Source organism: Rhea americana, unplaced genomic scaffold (genome assembly GCF_003343005.1).
Source record: "Rhea americana isolate MKP2758 unplaced genomic scaffold, rheAme1 scaffold_178, whole genome shotgun sequence".
NCBI lineage: Eukaryota > Metazoa > Chordata > Aves > Rheiformes > Rheidae > Rhea > Rhea americana.
In genome coordinates this window covers 810961-823550 of record NW_028185905.1, presented here as the reverse complement: position 1 = coordinate 823550, position 12590 = coordinate 810961, and the positions used below count along the sequence as shown (strand labels likewise).

Genomic DNA, 12590 nt, shown 5'->3' with positions numbered 1-12590 from the left:
ACCGGCAGGGTCTRTCTGAACATGCCGCTGCTCCCATGGCTCCTCCGGTCAACTGGACCAGATTTAATGCATGGGATTCCCAAGGCAGAGGATTCCTGCCTCAGCAGTCCCAGGCCTTCTGCAATAGTGGCATGAGCCTCCTGTGTGCACGATCTGACCCGTCTGCCTACCAAAGCAGCTTTACTCCATCTCATCACTGCCCTACCTCTTGTGTCCTGCCCCTTTATCCTTGGGGTAGGGGCTGGGTTTTACCCTGGCACCCATCGCATTGCCCCTGCTGGACAAGGAACACGACCACCCACAGGAGCCAGTGCAGAGAGGACTGAGCCACACAGCCTTACCYAGCCCCTCGCTGTCCTCGAACATCTTCTTCACAGTCTGGCAGGTGGAACCGTTGCCGTGACACACGCCACACCGGTCCTCGAYCGCATTGGAGTCGATCTCGTAGTCACAGCCCACGTTCTGAAATACAAACCCCAGGACCAGCCTGTCAATGCAGGGCCCCACAGCAGGAGGACCCAACCTGAGCTGGCTCTGACCACTCAGGAGTTTTACTATGGGACCAACAGTCAAACACAGGAAATAGCAACAATGATGAGAACTAGCTTTGATGGGAAAATGTTCATCCTTAATGGGGGAAATAATGATCATGGACTGAAGAGATACTCATATAAGCTGCAGTCCTTCCTGAGAAGGGGCTGTAACATATCTAAGTAGGATATACTTGTTTCTGACTCTTTAATATATGCTGGCAATCTTTCCATTCTATTCATGCTTCTATGAAAAGCAAGATCCACATCTTGTTTTTACCTTTTCCTATTTTGCTCTGCAGTCTCGAATTCCCTGGATAGCAGAGCCTGATGATGTGAGCTAAATGTTGTGCCTAGCCAGGAAAGCCTCTTGGGTTTGGGCCCTACTAGTTCTGTTTTAAAACACTTCCAGAGAATATTTTTGTATTCTGCAAAAATTCTCCACACCTCCTATCCAGGTAGCTGCCAAATCCCTTGACCTTCACAGAGGGATGGAATCCATTTGATTTTGCACAATAAAAGCCGAAGTATAATATCCCAAGAGTCTTTCCAGTTTCTGTGCCAACGCGGAGCCTTTAGTCTTAGCTCCAAGAGGAAATATCCATGGAGCCACTTTCGCACACATATTAGGGAAGGAGCACTATTTTTGCTACTGCAATAGCCTGTAGTGAGCCAGGTTTAATGTTGATGTCAATGTCAGCAGCAGGCTTACATTCACTCAGAATTTTCTATGTGCAGTTAGCTCTGACTAAATATATTGACATTTGCAGAGAGCTGCCGAGTCTCACTCTTTTGTATGTGCCAAGTAAAAATCATGACCCTTGAGCTCTCCCTCAAGCCAGTGCCTGCACATMTGTGAGCTGCAGCCTTTGAAGTAATTTAAATCCTATTAAAGGAGGAAATGGGACCTTCTCAAAGTCTCCTGCTGTGCAGAGCAATTGCCACTGGGGCTGTGACTGGTGCTACTGGTGACAGTCAGGAAGAGGAATTAGTTTCCACGGATGTTTTTTATACAGAAGATTGCAAGGAAATTTGCTTATTGAGTATGTTCCCTGCTGCTCTTTGTGCTGCATGGAGAATGAAGGCCCTCAGCAGCGCCCAGAGCTCTGGGAAAGTCTGTGAGCACTGCTGTTGCTCAGCAATCTCTTCTTCCCACAGCCAGTGCAGACCCACATCAGCAGGTCCCTGCTTCCTCCCCTGAGTCTCTTCATTGCGCTCTCCCATGGGCAGCCCCTGAGACATCAGCACATTCAAACATGTGCTGGAGATCAACCTCATGACTGCTACAGAGCTGCTGGCAAGCCATAGCAGGGAGATAAGGACTTGCCTTTTGCTTTGCCTTTAGCCCCAGGGATGTTACTTTGCTATACATTTCCCTCCTCTARGTGCTGTGGGTGGAGTTTACTTCTAAAACAGAAGCAGGTGGCTTTCCAGCCAGCATCAACACAGGCTATTTAGAGCTGCAGACTTGCCCAATTTCTTAACATTCATTTGACTCATAGGCAAAGCAAAGAGCAGTAACTTTTTCCAGGCTCGATTTTGCAGCCCCAAACTGCAGGCAGGCAYGGCTGGAAATTCACCTGCTGCAGGACATGGAGAGGCATCTGCATCCCTGGCAGCACAGCTGTAGCAGCACTGGGCAGGCTGCCTGTCCCATGGCAGCTCCACAGCAGCACGAGCCTCCTGCAGCCATGTGGGATCCTATCTCTTAGTAATAGTTGGTGGAGCTTGTTTCTATTAGTTATACTGTTTGGAAAGATCTGGAGGTCAAAGAAGTCTGAGAAACAGAGACTTCTTGGCAGCATGCTGCAGGAGCATGCTGTGGTCACAGCAGCAGAAACCCTCGTGCTAAGAGTTTTAGTTGAAGGGTTTCTAAGGCATATCCTTGTTCTGCCCACGAGCCACTGCTCAGAGCTGCAAGCTGAAAGACAAGGAATAAAAGTGTCACTTCTGTCACCCCCAGCATCAGGGCAGAGTGGGAAATGGGCTCTGGTGAGGTGTGCAGCCAGGATGGTGGCCTGAGGGCTGCAGGAGGTGCAAGTCCTGCAGCTGTAAAGAAAGAGGCTCCCCCAGGGACAATGAGTCCCCCCAGGAGAGCACACTTCTCTGCAAAGAGCAGACATAAATGTGCCTGTCCACCCACAGAGACATGGGTTTCAGTCTTGAAGAAGTTATGACTGTGACTAGTATTTTTCTGAGAAGTCTTTCAGAGTTCATTTTTATTCAAGATTACAGCAGACCTGACTCACTGAATGAGGGTGCAATTCTTACCATTTTCCAGACTCAAAGGAAATAGGGCTAAAAAGTGAGAACTAGCCCATGCCCCAGGGCAGGATCAGCCCTGCCAAACACTGGTCTGGACAGATGCTTATCTGCTACTGCCTAAAACCCCAAGGAAGGAAGTTTCAGTGTTTTGCTGTCTGCACATGCAGAAGCATTTCTTACCTCTACATTAAACCTTCCCCGCTGCAATGTAAATTCACCCTACTTCGTCTTATTCCCAGTAGACACAGAGAACAGTCTCACTCTTCACAGCAACCTTTGGCATATTTGAAGACTCACTGTGTCTCCCCTCAGCATTCTTTATTCAAAATGTGCAGTTTTTCTAATTCTTGCTCATAAGTGTTTTCTCTAGTCCTTTGCTCACTGTTGTGCCTTTTCTCCTCTGAAACCTCTCCAGTCCGCCACAACTCTTTTGAAGTGCAGCACCCAAATCACACACAGCGCTCCAGCTGAAGGCCTCTCAGTGCCCAGGAAAGTAGACAGGCTATTCCCTGCCCCTGGCTGAGTGTGCAGCTCCCAGGTTATGCAGAGCTGTCAGCTTCTCAGGAACAACAATCCCGAAGGAAGACAAAATCCCACAGRCCCAGCTGTCCCCAGAGGCGGGTCAGCGCTGGCAGCAGCTGCCAAGGCAGGGTGAGAAATTTCCACGGCGAAGGCCTCCAGGAGCAGCTCAGGCCAACATCAGCCAGTATGAGCTGTGTGAGAGCCCATGGCAACTGTGCAACATTTCCTTTCTATCTCTCTGACTATTCTGAAATAAATCATTCCTCCCTATTTTCTTATTTTTGTATTCTATTTCCCTGGAACCAAAACAGACTTAAATACCACTATATTTTATATCTCAGGCAATCTCATTTGAGTAAGGAAAGGTCACTCTCATTTCCATACAGAAAAATAGTAACAAAATTTGTCAGTTAATGTTTGCTTGGAGAACAGCAGGCAGAGTCCCTGCAACCATCCTCTCCTCAAACACAGTGAATGCAGCTAACAAGCACCTTCTTTAGAATAGTTTGGGGATGGTTTCTGTTTAACAAGTTTCTGGGCAMAGTCACAGGCACAAACACCTCAGGGTCTTTCTGAGTGCTCACATAAGGGTGAATTACAAAACGAGTGAACTCAGCCTCTTGGTGAATGCAAAAAGGGGACACTGTCTGCCTAAGAAATGGATAGAGCACATCTACCTGCACTTCCCATGTTACAGGACTGCTCTTCGGCTAAACATGGCTCTGCCATGCCTGGGCTCCCTGCCTGGGCACCAGGAGTGGCTGGACTCAAGGCATACCTTACAGATTCCATTGATGCACATGTCCCGGCTTGTATTCATTTCATAACATGGGGTCCCATCGATGACAGCATCCCGCAGCTTTTCTGCAAAGTACTCATCTTCTGGCCGGCAGTGCAGCTCACATGGATTAACTGAGGAAGCAAACAGATAGTAAATAAACCTGACAAGCCAGGGGATCTGCACACTTTCTTCTGTCTCCCGTTTTCTCCAGCAGTGCTGCCCTGTCACAGTCCCTGGATTCAGTCCGACAGGAATCACCTTCACTCTAAATAACCATCTCTGAAAACATATATTAATCCTACAAACCCTGCCACAAACTCTTAATTTAAAATACAGTATAAATACTCCAGAAGAGTAGTGGAAAAGAAAGGCAAATCCTTTACAGGTGGTCAGTACAGATTCCAGACATGAACAACAAAAATAAATCATTAGCAAAAATCTATTTAAGATTTTTAATTGGCACTGCATATTGAAACTTTGCAGCAGGTTTTATCTTGGACTCACTGTTGTTTGGCACTGGCGTCCACTTGTATAGTTTTCCTTTATAGAGCATCGGATTAAACTGGCTGCACTGGATCTGGCGGAAGGATGGCTTGTTGCGGGGACATGGTTTAATGTTGCAAATTCGGAACCGCTTTCGTTCTCCAAGGCAGTATCTACCCCCATACTTTGGCCTATTAACAGAAGGGAAAAAAAAAGACAAACACATACTGCACTTGAGAATAAAACTCTTTTGCAGATAAAGAAGAGCTATTTTTTCAGGGGTTTCTTGGACCTGCTGTTAATGTTTGAGTTCCTTAGGCTCRGTCAAACATGATTCCACCTGAAGTCAATGGGGAACTTGCTCACAGTTTATATAGACCAATCTACTGTGAYTTTCTCATAAGAAAGTTATATACAAAACAAAAAAGCATTCTAGAATAACCCCAAATCCACAAAGCAAGCCTCTGAAATGACAAGAAAGCATGCCCCACATCTTGTTTCTATAACTCCATTCTAAATTAACACCCTTGCTGATAGTGGAGTTGTCAGACTGTGCCATAGGACCATGCAGGATKAGAATGTGACCTTCTCATGTTTTACTAACAGTGCGGGTCAAACATCGCTTTTGCTAAGTGAAGGCTGTAAAGGTGAATTTCTGCACTGAAAGACACAGCTCTCTTGCTGAGATGTTGCCATGCTCCCATCAAAAGGGAAACATGGTTTGTTGTCCAGGGAGAGGACTCTGCTCCTTTGGACAAAGTCCGTTGCTTTTCTTCAGCAGTCTCTGGTAACAAAGCTCACGGAGCTCTGAGCAGAAACAAGCTGAACTTCAATTGAAAAATAACTAAGCTCCTTTCCAGTGTGGTTTCTCCCTCCCTGCCTCCAGGCTGGATTAAACAATTGCCGCATTCAGAAGCAACCTTCCCAAATTTGACCTGCCTGGAGAAGGAAGCTTGAGGCCCCATCAGTGCCTGTTTCTTAGCAGGTGTGAATATAGAGGAGAGCTCGCTCTGGCTCACCTCCCCTTCAGCTCAGTTCAGGCTGCACAGAGTGAACCACAGCTGGAGGAGTAGCTGTCCCAGCCAGCTCACAAATGGGCTGTTGCAGAAGGAGAAGCTCTGAGTACCCCTAGGCTGTGCAACGACCAGCTTTGCTTGGCCCATCCATGTAAGTAACATCTGAGCCAAGCTCTGTGTGCTGTTACCTGTGCACTTACCGTCAAAGTGCAGAATGTGGTCCATTTTTTCCCTAGAAGAAATCAGACTATAACATCACATCTGGGGCCTGAACACATGTGAATTAACTGAAACTCAGGTGCACACCTTCTGAATGCTGTGGAGAACCCCAGGAGGAAAGGCACAAGGGCCTGATCCAGAAACAGGGACCAGACAGGCTTCCACCAGTGTTAGTGACTTAAGATTAAGATCTAAAAGCTGTGGGGCTTGTCTCACTACYGATAGTCCTGATTAAGCATATTAAAACAATATGCAGCTACAACAATGAATTTAAAGTAAAAATAGCGTGCTGTTTTATTTTTCTTACCCTTTTGTTTAGCATGCAATAAATAGCTCAAGAAACATGCTAGTCTTCAGTAGAAGAGGCAAAAGACAAAGACAGCTACTTCAAATGAATTTGGATAGAGTAATCTTGTAGGAATATGTACAGACTATTGACAGAATGCACATATGAAATGCTATTTAAAATAAAAATGTTGAGGTATCAGCTCCCTAGCTTATGGAAAGTGACAGAGCCTTTAAAGTGCTGCTGACTTCCCTCTGGCTGCTGTTTGTTGTTTACATTTCACTTCCTTCGTGCAATGAGCTGCCTAATCCAGTCCACAATTGTTTCTGATCAGGTTTGCTTTCTTGTTCTCAGACATCAGCACAACATTGCAATGGCCAGGCTGTAATGTTGCAGGGAAGAGGGGTGGGTTTGTTTTAATCAGTGCATCTATTTGCTTCATGAAAGGATCAAACACATCAAAAAAGGGACAAGTGAATCAATCATTCTCACAAGCACTCTACGAAGATTCTACACATTCATAGCTGTATTTTGAGCGTTGTCCCTCTTGATGGTCCCTCCTTGATGTTGCAAATATGGCAAATTTTATAGCCCTCATTTATGATGCTATAAAAGCGGTTATTAAAGTTAAGTGTCACTGGCAACATTCATGCCTGAAGCCTTCCTACCTCCTGTAATTGCAGTCAGGCGTTGTTACCTCCTTAGGGACACCGACCTCAGCTCCGCACACCCATAACAGACGGGCAATCGCCATTCCTCAAGGAGGTAAAACTGGCTGCCTCCATTCCTCAGGGAATTAAAACATCTGTTTTAAACCATCCTGGCTGTTATGAGCTGATGAGATTGCTTTGGCTGACAGCACAGATTGACGTAACCATAACTCTCCCCAGCTTCCCACACATTTACCTGAAAATGATCCCACTGCTTGAAACACTTTAACAGATACTCTCTTTTTTTCAAGAATTGTGTTTCCAAGTGAATAACTGAAAGCCACAAACACAAACCCTGCTCTCTTGTTATATCAGTGTCAGCAGGTATTCACCTTCTCAGAGCAGTGCCTGCTTGTGCTCGTGCTCCTACTCGCAACATTAGGCAGCTGCCCGTTTTGTGGCTGGTTTAGAAAAGCTGCTCTCCATGTCTCCCAAGGACGGCGTTCTGACTCTGCTTTGCTCCTACTCCTGGCAAAACAAGTGGCAAATCTGCAACTGCTGAACTGGGAGCCAGGCTGTGGCAAGTCCCCCACACTTCCCTCCCCAAATCTAATGTCCTGTGACAGGGACRGAGGCACTCGGGGACAGCTGTGTCTAAAATTACATCATTACAGCAACTGTGTAACTAACCAGGCTGCTTTTGTTCACGTCTGCAACAGCATCTCTCTGGGGAGGGCTTTGGGGTTTGAAACCCTTACGTGCTAAAACCAGTTTGTGGCTACAATACTTAATTCTGCTCTTGAGCAAGATGTCACTGTGCTAGGGTAGCACTGGAGAGACTTTTGCCAGTGGAGAGACCTTGCCAGTGCTTTCCTGACACTTCTCCAGTCTTACAGTTTCCCTTGCCCCATCACAGGGGCCATGTTTTCTGCCTGTGTTTTCTGCCACGGGCTCTGCACTTGGCCAGCCTGTCTGAGGAAAGGGATCGTGAACAACATCTGCACCCTGGGAAGCCAAAAGGTCTGTCGTTCGTGCATGTCACAGGCACCAAGAAGAAGCTAGACACAACCGCACATTTTTACTAATTGAGAGGAAGGTTAAACTTTGTAATACATCTAATCTGAACTCACTGGACTTGATTCTGTYCTTCTTCTGTGATTAGTTATAGGTGCTGCTCTACTGTAAAAATGCTGACATGTCCAATAGTACAGCAGAGCTGGTCTCACAGTAACTATCTGTTTATAAGCCAATGGGATTCAGATTTTACAGGATGTGTTCGAAAACTTACAACTATTTTAAAATGCAATTAAGAACTGCTTAAGTGACAGTGCTTGGCAACATCCAAATGTTTTCTAGAAAAGAATCTGCTGATTGTTTTATCTCTAAAATTCCTATGAAAATCTCTCAGCATTTTCAGATATCCTCTCTCTTTCTCGACTCTGCTCTGGAGGAACAACGACACAGATCGATTACAGTTTTGTTGGCGGTCCAAGCAGGGATGCAAAGGTCGGATGATCAGCAGGGCAGACCTCCTGACCGCAACAAAGAGTGGACTCATGCTTATGGGAGCTCTACATAGAACCGCCCTTGGCCCATCCAGCTTTGGTTTCCACGCTAGATGCTCTCTCACTGCAGTAACTCAATGTGACAAGGATTAGAGGACTGAAACACAGGTCAAACATGAACAAGTCTGCAGAGCAGAGAAACCTCACAAGACATCTATTTAGAAGAAATATATTTCATAAGGTTTTGGTTTTCCATGCTCATGTTTTCTAAATGATAGAAATAGTCAGAAACACTCTGTTTATATGAGACTATAAATTCTCACTTATTTACCAGGATACTTGCGAAAGTAGTCTGAAAAAATACATATAATTYTTCCCAGTACTTTTAAAGTAAGAGGCACTTTAAAAAGGAGTGATAGGTTTTTCTCTTATGCCAATAGACAATGAAAATAATGCCACTGCTTCTTGACACTTGTCATTTTGCCAGGTTAATTTGGTCACAGCACTTTCTATGGCCCACATCCCCATGACCTTATGAAAACTAYATTTTCCCTGATCAGTTAAATCTGGGCACACTGTGGTAAAGAAAATAAAATTAATTATTTTTTATGGTTATGTTTACATAACCCTCCTTTAGAAAATAACTAAAGGACCAAGAATTACCCAATACATACATTTGTTCACTTAATCCAAAAGGCAAAGCTGAAGATTTACCTACAGTGGCCAAAACAAACAACTCCCTGGGGGAAATTCTGCTGCTTTTACAATGTTTGCTCTCCTACATGCCTGCAGCTGTGTTTAAAACACTCTATAAACTACAATTGCACTTCTGTCACAAAACTCATGTCAAACATAAACCTAGCTCTTGACCTAGGAATGAGATTACATAGCACTTTTTTAAACAGTTCAATACTATGTGTTAAAAACAATGTACCCAAGAAAGAAATTAGGCAGAAAACAAATCTGTCATCTCCAAATATCCTTCTTTAATTTTCAAATTTCTTTAAGCCATTGAAAACTGACTAACACTGGAATATTCAGTAAGGGTCATCAAGCAGCTCTCGGTTTCATACTCAGTTATCCTCGGGGATCTTGAGAGAACTCGTGTATGTGTCTAGAACACCCAGCGAGGAAACACTGGTGAGCAAAGCACTGACACCCAGAGKGTTTGGCTGGGTCATCAGGTCAGCAAGCAGGAATGATGGTAAGGAGCAGGACTGGAAGGATGGACTGCTGTGAGAATGGCACCACGAGAGGCTGGCAGCAGCTGCCTGCCTCCTTCCACAGCCTACTTTCCCCCCCAGCACTACTGCCATTCTTCCCTGGTGGGGAATTCTCTCCCAGGCGAGTGGGAGCCTTCCTGCCTTGGGTCCTGAGCATGCCATTTTCTTTTAAGCTGTTCTCACTTGACACTGGGGCATTTAATTTAATGGAAATTCCACTACAAACTGGTGGCATGCTACAGCTCAGACAACCTTCAGCTCATTTTCTCACCTTGTTCRCAATCCCCCTTTTCTCCCTCCTTTTGCAGATCTCTCTCTGACACCTGAGCAATCCAGAGGGATTCACTTCTAATCCAATACAACAGTGATTTGGCAAGAACAGAGACATCTGGGGAGCAGATGTGCCAGCCTAGAATTACCGGATAGACAATGCTACTTCACAGTCAGCTATTTAGATACTTTCACTAGAGAGCCACCTTTCTTGTGCCAGATTCAGCTKCTGCATCAGTGAAGTATGATAAAAGAGCATTTCCCTCTTTGTATCACAGCTCCTTATAACTTGTACAGATATTGCTCGTGGAAAGCAAAGGGGTGAAAAACAGCAGTGGAATTTTTCAAAATGATTCTGAATTGKGATCAAAGAATATTTATTTTTCTTTTCTGTCACTAAAAGACACTGGATGCGTTTTACATTTACAAGCATTGAGTCTYTGTTCTTTGTTTGAATCATATTCCAAATGCCTTTTGCCTGCATGTAGCAGACGCAATGTATATGCGAAAGGAGACACAGAAAACTCTGTACTTCCACAGGCTTTCTACTGCCCAGATGGCTGGATAACCCTGTGAAATGAATTACCTGTGGTGTTTCAAAAGAACATTGTTCTAAAAGATAATGGAATAATGACACCACTCATCTGTACAGTTTTGCTGTGTAATGCAAAAATGTAGGACCAAATTGGTCGAATGATGGTGGCAGACTTTACCAGGTGATAAGAAAGTATTGTGTTCCTCTCTCTAAATGTAGCTCGGGGCAGCCAAATGAATAGCTTGCATAGTATCCGAGAAGAGGGAGCATTAGCTTACGTGGGGTTGTTGCACTGCCTTTCTGCATTCTGCACGCCAGCACCACAGGTCCGTGAACAAGAAGACCAGGAACTCCAGGATCCCCAGCTGCCATCAATAGCATCAGGACGGTAACCCACTTGCACACACTCTCCATTGAAGCACCACTGTAAAGAGACCAGCCAGAAAAGGGGAAACCAAGGTTTAACAGTAGGATGACCACATACCAGTTGACAATGACTGAGATACCCTTACCTCATGGAGCACTAAAGCCCAGCACTCCTGCTCTGAAAATCCATGCTTCATTCATACCAAGATGCTTGAAGGTCAGCTAAGCTCTGCCAGAGCCAAGTGCAGCTCCAAGTAATAGAAATTTAGGGATGCTGGGCTAACTGAAGATTTGCACGAGGGAACACTCCTGAGTAACCCAAACCTCCACTGAGGTTTTTCAGCAAGGAGATCTGTAGTGTGACTTTATTCCAGAAGGGAAGAGCCAATGTGGTATAACCATAAGAATGGGTAACGTGGGAGGTTTTCAGGGAGAAGCTGCTTAACCATGGTGTAATCCCCAGTGCTCTAGGGCCAAGTCACTGGGCAATTATGCTTAAACTGTAAAGGACAGAAGTGTACAGACATTTTTACGATGATACAGTTTTATACTACCTTGAACACAAAGCATCCTGGAAGAGAAATGTGTGTTGGCTCTGTCACAGGGCTGTTCCAGCACAGAAATCAGCACTAGCCCATAAAAGGGTTACTGCAGTGGGCAGAAGCTGGCTGCACACTGCAGCTCCTGGAAAGGCAGGTTTCCTCCTCTGCACCGTGTCTGCAGCTGGAGCAGTGCACATAGAGCTGCTGTAGGTGCCTACCGGGCTCCTGTGCTTGGTTTGCACTACCTCAGCAGTGAAAGGGGGCAACAGAGGCCTCTATGCAGGCCTCAGCTTTTGGTCTGCCACATCTGCCACAGAACAGAAGAGGACTTGTACTTTTATACAATGTTAATAAACCGCAGGTTTCACTTTTTTAAGGTCAGTCAGCTTCACTGAAGTGCATCTTCAGTGTAACTTCCTGAAAGCAATGGGAGTTTGGCCAGAACTAAAACAGCAAGGTGAGCAAATCCTCTGTGCACAGGAGTCTGCAAAACTGTAGGTTTTATACCCATCAGACAAAAATCCTCCCTTGTGGGCAGGAAAAGGAATCACTGCAGCTGCAGATATGACTGCTTCTAATTACCTTGTTGTCTCCGCATGTTGTACCATCAACAGCAGCATCCAGCTTGGAATGGCACGTATTCCCCACCGTGCACCACAGTGTATTGCAGACACTCTGCAGAGAACATATTTGCAAAGGACATGCTTACTGTACAGTCCAGCGCAGCAGTACAAATTTAACTTTGCCAGACACATTCATGCACTATCAGGGCCTCGGAACAATCAATCAGGAAAAAGCCGAACTCCATTCCCTGCTCTTCTCCTCATGCCGTCCGCCTCTCCATTTCTATATTCAGCTCCTTTCCCCTCCACCTCTACATCGACCCCTCTGTTAACTGCCAGGAGGAAATTAGTGATGCTGGATGGGGTGCACTGGGAGCAGAGGGCTCTGCAAACAAACCTCCCTCCCTCTCACTCAGCTCAGAGAACAATGGTCTTTTGTCCACAGTCAATCACTTTGCCTCATCCCCTTGCTACCAGGGAGAGCACTGTCCTGGGCAAAGGCCCTCGTCGCCCACCCACGGGCGGCACCAGGTTCTGTGTTACATTGAGAAAACAGGGGAAAAGCCCCGGCTTACATCCATGTCGTCGCAGAAGGTGGAGTAGGCACCGTACTGCAGCCGGCACTGGTGACTGACATCGTAGAGGACGCCTGGGGGCACCAAAGGGTAGTCCAGCACTTCTTGGGCAGGTGGGTCATCCAGGCACAGCCCCCAGCCCCGGCTGCAAGACAGAAGTCGGAGCAGGCATTGCCATCAGCCCCAGCAAGCTGATGAAGATGCTAGCTCATACAATGCTCCAGCTCTAGCTGTTGCTACTAGTGGAAGCAAAGGACTC

General features: G+C 45.9%; 1 protein-coding gene across 2 annotated transcripts in view; it reads right to left on the bottom strand.

Annotated features, from left to right (window-relative positions):
- ADAMTS7 (ADAM metallopeptidase with thrombospondin type 1 motif 7) overlaps positions 1-12590 on the bottom strand; it is a 77594-nt gene that overhangs the window by 41620 nt on the left and 23384 nt on the right. For both annotated transcript variants that reach the window (XM_085301520.1, XM_085301522.1), the window contains exons 9-14: positions 12332-12476; positions 11776-11868; positions 10564-10709; positions 4603-4772; positions 4096-4229; positions 342-462 (exon numbers count right to left, since the gene is read on the bottom strand). In XM_085301520.1, coding sequence (XP_085157646.1) covers positions 342-462; positions 4096-4229; positions 4603-4772; positions 10564-10709; positions 11776-11868; positions 12332-12476 — 809 coding nt within the window. The remainder of the gene's footprint in view (positions 1-341; positions 463-4095; positions 4230-4602; positions 4773-10563; positions 10710-11775; positions 11869-12331; positions 12477-12590) is intronic.